Consider the following 19,127-nt stretch of genomic DNA (forward strand, 5'->3'; position numbering starts at 1 on the left):
AGGAGGTAATTGTGTGAGTGGAGAAGATGGGACATATACAAGAGATGTTGTGGAGGTAGAAACAAAGAGATTTGATAACTGATTGAATATGTGGGGTAAATGAGACTGAGGATGACAGTGATGTTGTGAACCTGGGTGACTGTGAGCATGTTAGTAATCTAGAAAATAATAGAGAAATACACAAAGTGATACAAGATAATCTTGCAGAGAGGTACTACAGGCTGTGGTGGGGTGGACCAGGAAAAGCTTCATGCACAAGGTGGCACTTGAGGTGAGTCTTGAAGAAAATGAGTGAGTCTAAGAGGTGAAACTTTAGGAAGGAGAGTATTCTAGGAATGGGGGACAATTAATACAAAATCATTGAGTCAGAAAGGAGATTGAATGTTGAGACATCCTATCTCCAAGAGGAACAAGAAAGTCAGCATGGTGAACCATGGAGGGGAATGATATATAATAAAGACTCTAAAGAGAAGATTAAGCCCAATTATGAAGAGTATTAAATGCAATCAAAAGACTAATATTTGATCCTTTAGATAATTGGGAGTTACTCAGGTTTATTGAGTAAGAGAATGAAGAGAAACAGATGCATGTAAGAGACATTGTGGAGTAAAAGCAATACCAGGTATAGGAATCACCCCCACAACATTAATCACTTTCTATTTTGATTAGTATTGAATAGTACAGAATTGGATCAAGATTCAAGAAAGCTTGGGTTTGATTCTTGCTGTGATACTAGTCATGTGACTATAGACAAGACACTTAACTTTCTGACCTTTAGTTTTCTCATCAGGAAAATGGAGATAATATGTAGACCCACCTCACAGAGTAGTTGTGAGGGTCTCACAACTCTTCCTGCCTTACATCTCAACAACTAATAAGAGGATATCTATAAAATGTTTTGTAAACCTGAAAGCACTATGTAAAATGTCAGCTCAGCTGTTAGGTGGTACAGTGGATAGAGCACTGGGCTTGGAATCAGGAGGACTCCTTTTCATGAATTCAAATCCTGCCTCAGGCCCTCACTAGCCCTGTAACTCTGGGCAAGTCACTTAACCCTGTTTGCCTCAGTTTCTTCACCTGTCAAATGAGCTGGAGAAGGAAATGACAAATCACTCCAGTATCTTTGCCAAGAAAACTCCAAAATACAGAGAGTCTGAAACAATACAATGACAGCAAAATATCAGCTATCATTATCATTACTATCATTATTTTAGTCCACTTGTGAATAGTGCCAAAGCCTTTCCTGATCATTCCTTCCCAAGGCCCTCAAGGCGTTGAAGCCCATGTTAGGCAAACAAAAAAATAAAACAAATAGCAAATGGTTCAGATAGTTTTCCCAGGTTCTGTCTTACAATGAGAAATGTTTCACGCAAATAAATTCACATACTGGAACAATATTTTACCTATATCTCATAGCTCTTTATCATGAATAATTTAAGAGTGGAAATTTATCATGCTATACTGGTCATGATTAAGAATACATCAGCTAAAACTTTATAATTTCAAAACACATTATTTGTTTACCAAAACTAAAAGACCAAGAATTCTGAATTCAAAGGTACAGCCATTCATTATCTCCTTTATCCATTGCCCCACCCTCCACACACTTGCTTTCACTCAATTCCACAGGAATTTAATGTTTTTGTTTTCTCTCAAGATTAAAATTGCATGCATATGTACATGCATATGAACACACACACAAACACACATACACACACACCCCACATCCTACACTACATACACCCCTACATACAAAGAGGCAAAAGTAAGATATGATACTCTTCAAGTGTACTCTTACTTTGTCATTATGAAAGAAAGACAATACTTCCCTACCAAATAAATTAATGTCTTCACTGGCATTCATCTAATAAAAGCAATCTTTCTCTTATGAGGCTTCTTCTCATGGAGGCGGATCTTCTCTGCTTTAATTATTAAGACTGTCTCTCCTCGACTCTTGATTCTCATAGAGACACCCTTCATCTTATAAACCCTTTAAATGTATTTTCATAAAGTTAATAGAGGTTTAATACCTATTAAAGGTATTAAATTTATTTAAATTCTTTTGTACAAATACCCATCTAAATATTTGTTATCCTATTTGGTCCTCATAAAAACTCTGTGAGATGGGTGCTATTATCATACTTATTTACACATGAGGAAACTGAGACAAACAGAGGTTAAGTACCAAATACAGAATGTATGTATTCCATTTTCTTTGATGATTGAGTGAATAGTTTTGACTATCTGATATCTTGAATATGCAAATGGAAAAAGGACTTTTAACTATACCAACATATTTGCCCTAATATATGTAATAACAATTTGGCTAGCAGTTACTGTGGTTGTGTAAAACCAACAGCCAGTATACAGAAGGGCTACTAACACAGGTTCTCTGATCTGCTTTACTAAGGAAAGTAACTTTAAGGGGTTAACAATCTCACTTTAACTAAACACAAATATCGTTCACTTAGTTCAGAAGGAAAAGCAAGCAACCTGAACTTCAGAGCAAATACAAATAAATTACAAATGTACATTATAAACAGACCAAATACAAACTAACATCTGAGTTAGCAAAGCCAGGGGGCAATTACAACGGCTTGGCCACTCTTCCAGTAAGTGAGAGCCCCCAAAGGAAAAAATGCCAATCTTTGGGTTTATATATCTTGTTCAGGGTCAAAGGGCATCACAACGTGAGACTCAAACCCATGTGACCTAAAAGGGTCACACACATTAGACTCAAACCCACGTGGCCTAAAAGCTTCTGGCATCAGAAACATGTGACTCAAACCCATGTAAACTAGGCTTTGAGGCAAGTAAGTCATCAAAGACTCCTGATCCAATCAAAGAAACAAAGACCAGACTCTTCAAGGGCATTTGATTAAATAAATGCTAAAAGGGAAAACAGTAAAAGAAAGTCCCACCTTAATTACTGATATAATATATTTCCCAGAAACCATGGTCAACCCCCAAAGACATGACTTTGTATTTTGTGACTAAAATATTTAATACAACTTTCATTTGCAACTTGACATGCAATTCACCCATGAAGTGACATAGACTATACTCCAGTTTAACTCTGTTGATGCTTGGAGAAACCTACAAAATGTTAAATGTCATCCATACATACACAGACACCCTTTCCTTTGACAACCTTCCTTTGTTTACACATTCTTCTTTCCTGCATTTATGTTCATTAACCTTTGATAATGGAAACTAGCCATTATAAGAGATTCACTGACCTCTTCCCCTCCATTACTGTACTTGCACAATGGTCTTTCATCTACTCCCCTTTGTGTTAGTTGGAGCTCATCTAATTCAGTTCCTCTATAGCTTTATTTGACTTTGATCATTCCTTCAATCATTCAGCTGTCAGTTAATTAGCACCTAATTCTTATCTATTATATTTGAATTACTACCCATTGAAAACATGCCAGTTACCCAAAGTTCCCATTTTATCCCCAAAGAAACAGGGCATCGTGGAAAAAATAAGCAGAGTCAAAATACCTCCTTATTCTTATCCTGGCTCTCTACCTTAGCTGTATGATGTTGAATCTGTGACTTAGGACAAGTTAAGTTAAAAAAGAACCGATCTTCCTGAAAGGAACCCCCAAACAAGAGTCCTTGGAACACCACAGTTTTCATTTCAAAGAAAACATACTTCAATCACCCATAAAGAAAAACTCTAATTACCAAGAAACTCCAGTCAGGATCAAACAAGACCTAGCTGCTTCTAATAAAAACTGGAGGATATCTTGGAATACAATATTCACTAAGACATAGTTTAAAACCAACAATAACTTCCCTATAAATCTGGACATAATTCAATAGGGGAAAAATGGATATTTAATGTTGTAGAGGACTTTTAAGAAGTTCTGATACAAAGCCTAGAGATGAACAAGAACTTTAAAATATAAACACAAAAATGCAAGGAAACCTATAAAGGTAAATTTGTTTGACTAATTGGAAGCAGCTGCATGATTATGTAATGATAGCATTCTGATAGAGAGAGAAGAAACAAGAAAAACAGGATTTGAGGCCAATAGGTTCTGTTCTTGGGGTGTAAGAGAAGAAAGTAAGGGAGGACAAAATGAATACAATGGTGTGAAAAGGAAGAAGGGGATGAACTTGCTGTTTCTCATTTTGGGGGGATGTAAGAAGAATATACAATTATGGAAGAAAGAATGAGGAAAGAATGGGCATTGGATGAATCTGTTATTTGAAATACACAAAGAAGGGTTGAACACAGAAGGTGATACAGAAAAATATGAAATTCAACAAAGAAACAAGAAGTTATTGGGGCAGGGAGTGTGTTGAAAGAAAGAATAATACCGGAGAGGGTATAGTCACAAGAAAAACAAACTTCTTAATCCTGAAAGGTGACTAAAGGGGGTGGGCATAAGAAAAGCAAAGAACTAGAATTTATGGTAATTTTTGATTACCTCTTTGACAGTTGTGGAATGGCTGAACAAATTATGGTATAAGAGTGTAATAGGATATTATTGCACCCTAAGAAATGATTAAAGAGATGACTTCAGAGAATCCTGGGTATGAAGTGACTTAGATTAAAGTGAGTAGAACAAGAAGAACAATTAATATAAGTCTATGACATGGTAAAGAAAGACAATTCTGATCAAAGCAATGACCAGCTATGTCTACAAAAATCCTATGATAAGGAATGTTATCTGTCTTCTGACAGATAGATAGGGCCACTGTGCTAATTTATTTTTCCTTGTCTAAGCTTATTTGTTATAGTTTTTTTCTTTTTCCATTTTTTAATTTGGGGAGGTAGGTTAGAAAATACAATTTCCCCTCCCCAAAGGAGGGTCCTTGTAATATTTTTTAAAAGTTCACAAAAGAGAGCAGAAGGAAGTTCAGAAGGAAGCGGAGACAAACAGTTCAGTCTTGAACATAATGTATAGAATTTTTATTACGTGCTAAAGAAACACAGCAAGTGGTATGAAATGGAGATTCATGGTTTTAAACCGAATCCTCTTTTTCTGTTCTGCTATGTGCACAGAAATACACTTTTTTGTTGTTTAAGTTCAGAATAAAACAGACTTTTAAAAATACAAGTTACTTTTAGCACCTCTGACCCTCAGTTTTCTCATTTGTAAAATGGATATAAGAATTATACTTGTACCATCTATTACATAGGTTTGTTATGAGGATTAATGAGATAACACATATAAACACATTTTATAAAACTTAAAGTGCCATCTAAATATACACTGCCATTATTATACATCATTATATACCCAAGACTTAGCAAAGAATCTGGAACCTATTAGGCACTTGAAAATGATTGTTGTACTGAAATGCAATGTGGGGCCAGACAAGTAGATAGGAATTAGAGAGAGACAGCCTGAGAAGGCTTGCTTTGCTTTGTTGCTCTACCAAGATTTTTTGGAAGTCAGGATGGAAGGGTATTTTTAAGCAACTGCTTTCAAATTCATATTTGTTAGCCATAACCCATCACCATCATGTTTCAATTAAATAAATGTGTCTTTCTTGACCAGCATGTTAGGGTGGGACACTATGGCTGGTTCCAGGGACCACTGGCTGTATGCTCATTGTACCTCTGCCCAAAGTTCTCTCAAGATCAAAAATTTTGTTCTTTCAGTTTAACCTATGGCTGTTTCATAGCAGAACTGGCAACTGAAGCCTTGAGAATAAATGGAAAATGTCACTTTCAAAGTCATACACTCAAACCTGGATTTTCATAAAACATTTAAATGCAAAAGAATTTTTTTCCTTTTTCAGGATCCCAGAATGTACCCAGACATCCCAGAAACTTCCATAAGTGCTTTGGAAGAGTTTCCCATCAAAACTCCACAGGGAATACAAATGTTCCAGGTTGGTAGCTTCATTTAATTTGAAAGCAGAGAGGAAGCTTCGTACTTCTGAGGCTATCAGGCAGCAGGTATTCTTCATGCCCCTTCCCCATTTTCAGCAAGCACATTTCTTGTTAGGGACTCTACTGGAGCCAAGTGGATATGTTCACTGTCATCTACATGTGACTTTCTCAGTTCTTCCTCCATGATTTTATCTAAGGAAATTTTAGCTACATTTCTACTTTGAGTCATTCACCAAAAATGTCCTTTTTGTTCTCTTCTAACATTTCATATTTCTCCTTTTTTTTGGAGGGGTGTAGGCAGAGCAGTTGGGGTTAAGTGACTTGTCTAAGGTCACACAACTTGGGAGTGTGTCAAATGCCTGAGGCCAACTTTGAACTCAGATGCTCCTGACTCCAGGGCCGGTGCTCTACTCACTGTGCCACCTAGCTGCCCTTCATGTTTCTCCTTTAAAAATCAGATGCAAATCTCATCTCCAAGAAGCTTGCCTTTATTAATCTCATTCCACTCTAATCACTCTTTTGTTTGCTTCATGCCCTCTTAGCACTGCCCTATCCTCCTTGAATTAATATGTAATGCTATATATAGATATGCTGTATACTGTATGCATACTATATGAAAGAGGTATATAATAGTATATGCAATACTATAAATATGATGCTAGCATATGCCATTTTTGTAATATATATACTATACATTGATATATAAGATGATATGGAATACCAATATATACTATATTTACACCCCCTATATAAGACAGGGTATTCCTAAAGTCTGGACCCATGGGCAAAAATGCATATTTTCAAGAAATGAAATGAATGAAATTTTCAACAATATTTTATTTAATTGGAATATTAACAAATAACATCTTCAATATGATTTCTATCATTTGTGATGCAAAGGTTGATGTGCTTTGCAAGATTCATGTAAACGCAATGCAATGACTCCACATTGCTGTCAATTTTAACATATTCACTCTTTATGCATTCAATCAAGTGTGTTGCATCTGTGATTTTCATTGGGTATACTTTCTCTTTTAGCATACCCCAGAAAAAGAAGTCAAGGGGGCTAAGGTCTGGCGAACGAGGAGACCACTCCATATAACCACATCTTCTAGTCCAGTCAGGGAAATTGTCATTCAGTCAATCCCTTACCACTGTGGTGAAATGGACAGGGCACCATCCTGTCGGAACCACTCAGGAAGTTCTTCACCTGGCCTTTCAAGTTGTGGCATTAGCTATTCTCTCAACATGGCAATATAAGTCTCACCGGTTACATGTTCATCAAAGAAAAATGACCCCATGAGCTTTCTACAAACCACGCCACACCATAATTTTTCGTGCTCCTTGCTGTTCGGAGTGGTCCACCCAATGCAGATTGCTTTGCAACAGTATCAAACACTCAGTCTGTTAACCTCACCATTCACATAAAACAAAGCTTCATCACTGAACAACACAGAGTCTTTGGTGAAACGGTTAATGAGATGTTAATGAGATTTCCTATGTGTCTAGACTTTAGGGACACCCTGTATATACTACTTACTACCTTATATACATATTATGTATGTATGTAGACTATATGGATATAGGGATATACATTATATTAATATATAATATGGACACTATATGAACACATATTATCTATACATAGAATATATTGTATATATGTATATACACATGTATAAATATATATGTAGGCATCTATATATTATATATTTACACATGATATATATATAATATAGAATAACATGGCATATGTTATATAATGTGATATACGCTATGTGGATATATAATACAATATATTTGACTGTATATAATGCCACCTATAATAGTAATATAATGTGAGGAAGGATGTACCTGAGGAAGGATGCAGTAGTGGATTGAATGTTGGAGTCAGGAGAACTGAGTTAGAAACTTGTATTAGATACTCATTCTAAGACCCTGAGCAAGTCACTTACCTCTTTTTGCCTCAGTTTCCTCATGTGTAAAATGGCACCTACCTCACAGAGTTGTTATGAGGTTCAAATAGGACAATAACAAATATTTAGATGGGTATTTGTATGAGAGAATTTAAATTAATTTAATTCCTTTAATAAGTATTAAAGCTTCAAATATTCCTAAGACTTAGGAATACCCTGTATATGGAAATTATTTGGGAACCTTAAAGCACTACATAAAATTTAGCTGTTATTATGTTACTGTATTAGAGGACACTAAATGATTTTCAGGTGTATGTATTCTACATCATACAACTAAAGTGTAAATGTCCAGAACTATGCTCAGTACATAGCAAATGTTCATAAACAAATATCTGATATATTGACAAAGATATCTAGTAGGCTATTGCCTCTCTGTGTATGTGTGTGTGTGTGTGTGTGTGTGTGTGTTGTTGTTGTTGTTGTTGTTGTTGTTTTTCCTGGAGTCTATCAATGGCTCAGAAATGTTGCTTATGATGTTTTTGGAGGATAAAAATGTCTAATAATGGGATTAACTTGTTTTTTTTTTATTTAACAGTGTGTAGATCCCCACCAACCTCCCCAAGATCCAGTTGGACATCCAGTCATGCACCAGTCAGGGCTTAAACACGCCACTGGGGAAGCTGTCTATAATGATGACATACCCCGAGTGGAAGGAGAACTTCTCCTGGCTGTAGTTACTAGTACAAGAGCTCATGCAAAAATCTTGTGAGTAAAGAAAAAAAGACATCCTACAAAATTACTGAATATAGTTATAATGAAAAAATAGATTCTCTGTTTTATATTTATATGTGTATAATATATATATATATATATATATATATATATATATATATATTCAAGTCTTTCTGTATAAAGTAATTGAGTTATTTAGGGCAAAACTAAAAAGAAATCTGTGACTCAAGAGGTACAACATCTGCTCAATAATGATGCCAATCAATAGGGAGGGAGATAAAGGATAGGATATAGTGTACCTGAAGGATAACAGTGGCTATGCAGATATTACAATACATTATAAGTGATTTCACAAGTGCTTTGTGGTTTCTCTTTCTTATTTGCAATCACTTGAAATGTACTGCAATAAAAATGTAGTATAATTAACTTTGCAGCAACTATGTGATTCTCTGGGTCCATTTTACCCAGGAGTGTTTTAGAGCCAGCTCTTCTTGGCCTTACAAGATTATAGCTAAATGTTCAGTGTGAGCCCTTACACTTGAGAAATTGACAGGTAATACAAATCAGGGTTTGATTTATTTTTTTTTAATTTCTAGACTTAAGATGATCGAGAAAATGTTCATACTGCAGATTAAACTTGCTAGTATGTTGTGAATACATTTTTGGGGGAGAAGTTATTAAGCTTTTACCAGCACACCCCTGCCTGTGCCCCATTCCTCTCTCTCTTCCCATCATGATTTCATTATAATTTCAGTTAAAATTCCATCTTCTTTTGTAGCTTTCATAGACAGCTTTTGTAGTTGTCCCGAACCTTTCTAAATTCCAGTGCCTTCTCTCTGTTAATTATTTCCTGTTTATCTTTGCCATAGCTTGATTCATATATATTAATTTGCATGTTGTTTCCCCATTATATTGTAACTTCCTTGAGGACAGGGACGGTCTTTTGTCTTTTTTAGTATCTCCAGTGTTTAGCACAGTACCTGGCACAAAGAAGGCACTTGATAATATTTACCAATTGATTGATTGATCATTACCTTTCCCTAGCAGCCTGCATGACTTAGGCTATGGGTGACTTTCGTTAGTTCCTTGCTACTATCATCTGTTTTTTAAGAACTAATATCCAACTTGGTTTGCTGGAGAGGGTAGAGACATTTCTTCTCTCCACTTTTACCTTATTATTTTCTTCCTTCCTCTTTTCTCCTCTGACTGACCCCCGGTAAGGGCAACCATGTTGGCATGTAAAGCCAGTCATGGCAGCACACCTGAGGACTGGTGCTGTGAATAGCTTTAAGCGTCCAATCGCATAGTATAATGAACTCTCCATCTATTCATAACTAAACATTGTTCAATAAAGTAGATCATAACATTCATAGCAATATCCTTAAGCAAAATATATTATTCAATATATACATATATATGTATCATAACATTCAGTATGTGATATGACACATGGCATATATCATTACATTAATAGCATTCCCCAAAATATTTGGTTATACAAGCAGGTGATCCCAGGCCAGGGTCTCCCTAGCACAACATATCATCCTTAAGGGGTAGCAGAAAATACAAACACCATCCACCCCTAGGTCACAGCAAGTTACAATCTCCTCAGTCAATACAGAGCATCCAAGTAAAGTCCTCTTTTATCTTGACTCAGGGCTGACTTCCAAACCCCATAGTTCCTCCCCTGTGGGCCAACCACTCCCAGCTCTTGCCTGGATTCACATGCAGGCAGCTCTCTCCTCCTGCCCTTTTCTCAGTTCATGAGGACTGCTCCACTCCAAGCTCTTCTTGCTCCTGCCTGACAGTAGGCTCCAGGGGCTCTGGCCCACAGCTTCTATTTCTAGGAGAACAAAGCTTAACAGGGCTACAATATTTACACACATTACCAGCACCATCATTTCATCTCACTCATAAAGACCAACTGACAGGGCCTCTGTCTGAGAAATTAACACAGACCAACAGACAGAGTGCCGGTGTCACAAACATTCTTTCTGTTAGGTCTCCCCACAAGCAAGTTCCCCTAGCCCGCTCATGCTTGATTCTCTCTCTCAGCTCTGCTTCTTCTCTCTTTACTCTGACTCTCCCTCCAAGCAAGGCAATATATACTCTTGCCAATCAAAGATTCTTGATTCAACTAAAGGCAAGACTCAATCATAGGTGCTTGATTGGCTTACTGCTGAGAATTTCAAAAGAAAAAAAAAACAGCAAAAAAATCCCACTTTGCTTGCCTTTACGCCTCCTACTTCCACTTTTTTCTTCCAGCATCAACTAGACCAGTTTTTGCTGATCTAGCTATCAGATTAGGTAATAAGTCCATAAAGAAGAGATTTGGTTTGATAAATATGCCTCAACTTTTCCATAGTCTGCCTTTAGCTTTGGCTCTGCTGGGCTAGAGGTCTGATGAAAGTATTCTCTTTCCTGTTTCAAACTGCACCCCAAATGATACTTTTATCTGGATTTCTAGCCCACAAGGAAGAGAGTTAGAGTTGGCTTCTTTGTCCTAGATGCACTACATAAGGAAAACTTTTACTTCTCTGGACTCAGAAATTTTCAATTTGAGCTTTGGATTTTCTGTACCAATGTTCTTGTTACCTGCTACAACTTCCTAGAGATGTCAATGCCTCCAGTCTTGGAAATTCTTTCTTGCTCTTTTCTTTGTGGAATGAGCCTTCTCTCATTTGAAAATTAGGGGGAAGGGGGCATCAGAGAACTTTCTGAATAGCTAAGAATCAGAATGAAGTACAAATAGTTTAAGATTCAAGAATTGGGAAACCAAGTGAGAAGCTGGAAGGTCCAAAAGTGAAAACTAGCATCAGAAGCAGTATCAGTAACTGACAGAGATTTATTATGAAGCAAGGTCTTTCAGGCTGCAAAGGTTCAGTATCATACATGTTGTTTTGCTAGAAAGTAACTTCAGTTTGTTCCACTTACTGACTTCTTCAAAAGTACAGACTTCAAGCATTCCCTACCTTCCTTCTGACCCACCCAAATTCACTTCCCAGAAAAGTTTACACCACCACCACCTGCCATAGTAATGGGGAAACTGTCGGTGGGATTGGCAGACTGACCTTCAAGACTTGGGTCCTTCCTTGGACATTTTCAAGATTGCTAGTTTCTCAATGAGAAACAATCATTAGCACACACCTCCAATTCAGTCTTAATGGCAAAGTCATGGCATCACAATCTATATTGTTAATCCCAATATTTTCCTTCCAAGGTCAATCGATGTTTCAGAGGCCCTTGAATCTCCAGGTGTCGTTGATGTGATAACTGTCAAAGATGTCCCAGGAGAAAATAACCCTGAAGGAGAGATATTCTATGCAGAAAATGAGGTGTGCTATCTGTTCTAGGACCAATGAGGAACTTTCTATTTAATTGATAATTTTATGTATGATTTACTATTCTAAATATCCTGCCTGGAGTCCAGAATAGACATTGGTTTTTTTGCAGCTATCGCATAGACTATGTGCATCATATACAGGTACTTGTGGGCAGAAATCCTATGTTTGAGTCCCAGCTATAGCATAATAGGAGACCTCTTACTTTTACTTTTTGTACGCTCAGTTTAGTATAGTATTTTGCCTATAGTAAGCACTTACCGTTTTATTTATTTTGTTGCTTGTTCATTCATGCATTCATTCTTCATTCATTCATTTAATACCTGTGTAACCTTAGGAAATTCACTTTACCTCTCCAAGATTCTGTTTCCTTAGCTGAAAAATGGATATAGTAATATTTTTTTGCTATCTGACTCACAGTCGTGGGAATCCAACAAAATAATGGAGGGAAACCAAGTACCTTTTATGGTTGAGTATGGGACAGGGCAAAAAGCGTTGAATTTGGAGTAAGAGAATTTGGGTTCCGAGCATGCATCTGGTCCTTACTCCTTGTATGATTGTTAGCTAGACTCTTCATCATTCTAAATGTCAATTTTCTCATCTGTAATATGAGGAGGTTGTACCAGATGATAGCTGAGATCCCTGCCAGTTCTGAATTTATAAACTAATTTTATTTTTTGTAATAAGGAATAATAGCGAACATTTATGTAGTACTTACCATGTGCTGTGTACTATGCTAAGCAATTTACGCGCCTGGGAGATAATAATAATAATAATAATAATAATAATAATAATAATAATAGCAGCTAAAATTTATATAGTGCTTACTATATGAGAAACACCATGGTAAAGTGGATAGAGTGCTGGGCCTGAGCTCAGGGAAACTCATTTTCCTGAGTTCAAATCTGGCCTCAGATATTTACTGTCTATGTGACCCTGGGCAAGTCACTTAACCCTGTTTGCCTCAGTTCCTCAACTGTAAAAAAAAAATGAGATAGAGAAGGAAATGGCAAGCCGCTTCAGTATCTTTGCCAAGAAAACCCCAAATAGGGTCATGAAGAGCCAGACGAGACTGAAATGACTGAGGAAAAACAACACGTGCTAAGCACTTTATAATAATTATCTCGATTGATCCTGCCATGGTTGTTATGAGAATCAATGGAGGTAATTGCCCAGGGTGACTTGCCTAGGGTCATACAGTTAGTAAGTCTCTGAGGCTGGATCTAAACTCCTTCCTAACTTCAGGTCTGGAGTTTAATACACTGTGCCATCTAGTAGTCCTGTGTTTTACAGGAAATGGGATTGACTCTGATTCATGCTGACTACTGTCATGGATTCATAGCTATTTGGTTGCATTATAGGTGATTTGTGTGGGTCAGATTGTCTGTGCGGTGGCTGCAGATACATATGCCCATGCAAAGCAAGGAGCTGAGAAAGTGAAGGTTATTTATGAAGATGTGGAACCAAGGATCATAACTATAGAGGTAATAATATTATTTCCTAATCTTTCTTGTAAGAAGGATGGAGCTTTTCTCAGAAGTCAACATACCACGTCACAAGCGAGCCTCATTCAGGCTTAACATATACATACATATACATATATGTATACACACACACACACACATACATATATATATACTATGTGAATCCTTCCCTGCCTCATTTCCTGTTTTGTGTTCCACTTATTTATCTACTGGGCCCCATAGAATTAAAGCAAATTAAAGTAAAATTAAGCGGTGCCCCTTCCTGATAGTACCTGGATTGTCCCTTGGTAATCTTTTACCAAGAACTGGAGACTGTAGGATATATGACTATAGAACTGCCCTTATATTTATGTCAGCATGCATATTTGTATGTGTGTGTGTGTGTGTGTGTGTGTGTGAGAGAGAGAGAGAGAGAGAGAGAGAGAGAGAGAGAGAGAGAGAGAGAAAGCTTCTAGTCAATGGAAAACCACAGTACTACAGAGATCAAAGAAAAAAAAAAGAATGAGCTCCAGGCCCTGCATATTTTGTTTTGTTTCTTTCTTTTTGCAAAGCAATTGGGCTTAAGTGACTTGCCCAGGGTCACACAACTAGTGTCTGAGGTACAATTTGAACTCAAGTCTTCCTGCCTGCAAGTCTGGTGCTCCATCTACTGTGCCACCTACCTGCTCCTTCCTGTTTTCACTAGCACTATGTCACTCTTGCTCAGCCCTTCCTCCATGACAAGATGCACTTCTTCCCCTGGTATCTTATGCCTGCCTCATCCAATGGATTCACTTCTTTATCTATCCACTTCCTCCCCTGATAGCAGAGGTTTATTTCTATATACCCTCTTATTTTCTGGCACCCTCACCAAGTACAGTCTTTATTTCTTCCCGCTGAGCTCTGCCTTGGTGGTAATGTTGACCTTTTCCTTTGCAAGCAGAGTTAGGTAGATAGACTATGGTTGACTGATTGCTGATTCCTGTGACATATGAAGAAGCAGAAATCATAGAAATGACTGTAACAGGTGGTTTATGGGCCCTAAGTCCAGCCTACAGCTTTAGTGGTAGGGGATCAAGGAGGTTTCTTTCACCTGGGGCTTGTCATGTGCAATGTGGTTTATCATCTGGCCCTGTGGCAAGATGGTGCTTCACAGGGTCAAGTATTTCCACCATACTTTGCTATCATTGGTTCCTTGTAGCCAGAAACCAGGAGAAGCTTCACAGATTCCAGGGTGGTGGTGGGGGGCGGGGAGCATCTCACTGTCTTCTGGCCCTCTTTTCTCTTCTACCCCAGCACCTTGAAAGTGGCCCTCGACCCAAGGAATTCATGGTGGAAATATAATATTTATTTATCACTAGTTATTATCAAGCTAAATACCGCAAGGGTTCTTGACCTGAATTTCACAGACTACTTTTGTAGATAGTTTTCAGTGGGGGTCCAGGAACTAAAATTGGAAAATTACATCTTATTTCATGGTTACCTAAAATTTTATATTTTCTTCAATTATGAATTAAAAGAAATTATTCTATATGTGGATCTATACAAATACAGAATACAGAAATATAGAAAGGGGGAAAGGGCAAAGAAAGGGAAAGAAGGAGGGAGAAAGAGAGAGGAGAAGGAAGAGAGACAGAGAAGAGAGAGAGAGAGAGAGAGAGAGAGAGAGAGAGAAAGGGAGAGGGAGACAGAGAGAGACAGAGAGACAGAGAGGAGGGAGAGACAGAGAGAGAAAAGAGGCAGAGAGACAGAGACAATGAGAGAGACAAAAGAGAGTGAGAGATAGAGACAAAGACAGACAGAGAAAGAAAGAGAGGGAGCAGAGAGAGGGAGGAGAGGGAGAGAGACAGAGGCAAAGAGAGACATAGATACAGAGAGACAGAGACAGAGACAGACAGAGACAGAGAGACAAAGAGAGAAAGAGAAAGAATCTAAACCTAAACCTATGTTCTTTAGTTACAAAGCCATTACTTTTCCCACTGTTTCCCACTGCCTCCTTAGATAAATGGAAATATAAAGCTTTGCACAATGATTATGGTGAAGACTGGCAAGAAGCCTCCTGGATTTTTGACATTCTGTTAGACAGCAGGACCTATGAAATCTTTATGGATTTTGATAACTATCAGATGCATCTCAAATGACTGTGCAAATCAGGAGAGAAAAAAAAGAATACACCCAGGTTATGAACCTCTCCCCTACAGGAAAGAGTAAGAGAGCGAGTCAGGCTGTGGTGAGGATGATCTCAGCATGAATACCTGAGAGAATGAGTCGATTCATGCCAGGGAAAGTAAGGAACTGAAAGTGCAAGACTAGGATTAAGGGGCAAGAAGAGGAGGGAAAACAGAGGGAAGGCCTCCTGGCATTCTGTGTAGTGCGAACACCAGTGGAAACAGTGGTGATAAGGAGAAGCAAAATTAGATTCTGTGATGTGCAGCTTATCAGAATCATTGGTTTTCTGAATTTCATCTACTTCTCTTGGGAAGAGATTACCTGAGGTATAGTGGGGCACCACTAGGTGACCTAGGGCATAGGATATTTGTGACATGACATGACAACAGCTCTTTGAGAATAGGTACTAATTTCTTTAGTAATCTTTCAAATTCTCTTCCCAGAGTAGGTACTCAATAAACCCATGGGATGAGTAAATGAAGTAAATGATGTTTATGAACCAATCAAAATCATATTCCTGTTTACTTTTTTGTCACAGAAATAGGTCTGTGGGGATTTGAGAGGACAGCTAACAATGGCATTAAAACTCTGAAAAATGAATATTGTGCCCTTTTATTGCTCTCTCCACAGGATGCCATAAAATATAATTCCTATTTTTTTAAAGAGAAGAAAATAGAAAAAGGAAATGTAGATAAAGCATTCAAACATGTAGATGAAATAATTGAAGGTAAGTTTTTCTTCATCTGGGATGGGGAACTTGCAAGTGTCTTTCAGAGAGATGGTAATGTGATCTGCCAGTTCGGAGAGAGATTGGATCTGGATATACCAATCTGTAAGTAATAGGTATAGAAATGGTCATTGAAACCGTATGACCTGGGTATTGAGAGGAAACAGAAAAAAGGCTCAGGACAAATTTTTGTCAGATATTCATGATTGGGAAAGTGGAGAATACGACTACAATGCAGAACATGGAGGCAGGAAAGGAGATGAAGAAGCAGTCTTATTGGTAGGAGAACCAGAAGAGAGCACCTTCATGAAATCCAGGATGAGGGATGGCCAACAGCATTTGATGCAATTTGTTTTAGTCTGGGAATGTGATTTAATGTGTGCAAGAAGCTTAAGAGTAAGGAAACTCTGGTAATGAAGATCAATAATTGCATTTCAAATTATTATCTTAATCACATGGAGGTTAAGCAAGAGGCTCAGGGTTACACACCTAGTATATATGTAAGAGAAAGATTTTGATCCCAGGTCTTCCTGACTCCCAGCCTAAGACTCTATCCACTATGCTAAACTGGCTCAATAAACAAAAACAATGTAGGGAATTAATTATATAATTCAATTTATTAATATTTTAATATTTGCAAAGTGATTTTAGCATGATATGTAAGGAAAGTGTTATTGTACCCACTCAATAGTTGAAGTAACTGAGGTTATGAAAGAAAAAAAATACTTATACATGGTTACAGAGCTAAAGATTCATGATGGAGTCAAAATTTGAACCCAGAGCTCCTGATGCTATTAAGAGTTCTTTCTGCTTTATTACAATCCAAAGTTCCCTGTTTCAGTGGTTTGCCAGATTCTAGCTGGAAATTTATGAAATAGACTCAGAGGTTTTATAGACCCCTCCAGTCATACTCCCTTTGACATCCTTGTCTTCATAGCAGATATGTATGGAAGAATATAGATGAGACTTTGATTAGGACTAGAAATATACACTGGCAATCACTGATGGTTCCCCCCACCCAGATTTACATGGTCTAGAGAAAAAAACCCTTTATGACACAGATATTTTTGTTTTGTTTCCTTGGAAGAGACAATCGATACTCCTCCATGCAAAAGTGTCGTAATTTTTCAGTGAATACAGTTCAAAAAATCCTAAATGTCAAGGAAATGGAGGTTTAGTTATTTCTATATCATCTGATCAAAACATCTAATCCCTAAAAAATGGCTTCTGGCAGTTATTTTCCAGACGACCATATGTCATAGTAGAGTATATAAATCTAATCTATACGAATATGTATATGTGTATATGCATATGTATGTATATATACACATAGGTATGTGTATATATGTGTGTATATAGCTATATCTATCTGTCTGTCTATCTATCTATCTATCTATCTATATCTCCAACCTAATGTCTCTACAACTTAAGGCCGTGCCAGTAATAGGGACAGCTTGTCCAAAATTCAGGTACACCATGAAAATCAGTTTCTCATAGCCATTTTTCTGAGTAATGTGGAAATTATAATTACATATACATATGTGTGTGCTGTGTATATACACATATATATGTGTGTGTGTGTGTATATATATATATATACATATATATATATATATATATATGAAAAATACAAAAAAGCATGGCATTATTTCAGTCCTTTTCCCTAGGGACAATGTCCTAGAAGAAAAATGTATATGGTTTGTGACTTCTTAGACTCTTGTTCCTACTTTACATATTGTCTTTATTCATCTGTATATGCTGTTACTAACCAGTAGAGCTATCAGTGACATGGATTAAATTTCAAATTCTTTCTCACTTGTGTTGGCCACTTAGAAAGCTTTAAAATCGATAATAAAACTAAAACAGACCTCTCTCTCTCTCTCTCTCTCTCTCTCTCTCTCTCTCTCTCTCTCTCGCTAAGATTCAGTATCCCTCCCATCTATAAAACTGATGAGCTAAAACCCAAGAGGGTGAAAGGAGAACCTAATTGTCCATTTAATAGCATTGCTTAATGACCAAAAGTATATAAGAAGTAACTAGCTCACTCCATCCCAAAGCTATGCCCATTAACTTAGATATTTTAAAAATCTAACAAACTACCTATAATAAAGCAGGCCTACCCACTTTCTGACAGAAAGGGGAGGGACTTTGGTGCAGATTGGGACATAATGTGTTTTGGATGTGGCCAATATAGGAATTTGTTTTAATTGTATTTACTTCTTACAAGTGTTTTGTTTTTGTCTTTTTATCTTTTTAACTGAGGGATATAGGAAAAGAAAATATTTTTTTGTTAATTGAAAAAATTTAATTTCAAAAAACTTATCTAATATCTCTGAGTAGTTAGGATCATAGGATTATAAACATGCAACTCACCCTAACTTTGGTCTCTTTTAAAGGAAATCAGGAATATAAGCAAGCTAGAAAGAACTCAAACATTATACCAAACATAAAAGTGTGTGTATTAAACTATTATGATGTTGTCTTTGCATTCATCTTATGAGGTGCTTTTGAAAAAGAAAAGGAGTTTACCAAACAACATTGTCAAAAAATAGAATTTGTTATGCTGAAAGGAAATGCATCCCGGTTCTGGGATTAATTTTACTTAAGTGGGACTTAACTCCTATGAGTGCATAAGTACTCTACAAGGATTGGGAATGTATGACAATAAGAGTTCCTTCTTAGTTAGGTAGGCCTAAGTTGATATTCATGATGAAATGCTTTAATACAATGAAGAATAAATACCCATAGTATGACTGAACAGCAGTCCTAAAAGTCTGTATAGTAAACATAATATGAAATGCAAGAATTTGCATGTATCCTAGGAGAGGAGTGTGAGTCCCATAACCTTCTCAATTTCAAGAAACAAATATGAATGGAACTAGAATTATAATATAGATCAACAGCATTAATGTCTATATGTTTTAG

The 19,127-nt window shown here is 37.0% G+C and overlaps 1 protein-coding gene across 1 annotated transcript in view; it reads left to right on the forward strand.

Moving 5' to 3' along the window:
• LOC118837834 (aldehyde oxidase 4-like) overlaps positions 1–19,127 on the forward strand; it is a 137,645-nt gene that overhangs the window by 72,094 nt on the left and 46,424 nt on the right. The window contains exons 16-20 of the mRNA XM_036744943.1: positions 5,761–5,853; positions 8,366–8,535; positions 11,723–11,837; positions 13,205–13,327; positions 16,106–16,202. Coding sequence (XP_036600838.1) covers positions 5,761–5,853; positions 8,366–8,535; positions 11,723–11,837; positions 13,205–13,327; positions 16,106–16,202 — 598 coding nt within the window. The remainder of the gene's footprint in view (positions 1–5,760; positions 5,854–8,365; positions 8,536–11,722; positions 11,838–13,204; positions 13,328–16,105; positions 16,203–19,127) is intronic.

Source organism: Trichosurus vulpecula, chromosome 2 (genome assembly GCF_011100635.1).
Source record: "Trichosurus vulpecula isolate mTriVul1 chromosome 2, mTriVul1.pri, whole genome shotgun sequence".
Classification (NCBI taxonomy): domain Eukaryota; kingdom Metazoa; phylum Chordata; class Mammalia; order Diprotodontia; family Phalangeridae; genus Trichosurus; species Trichosurus vulpecula.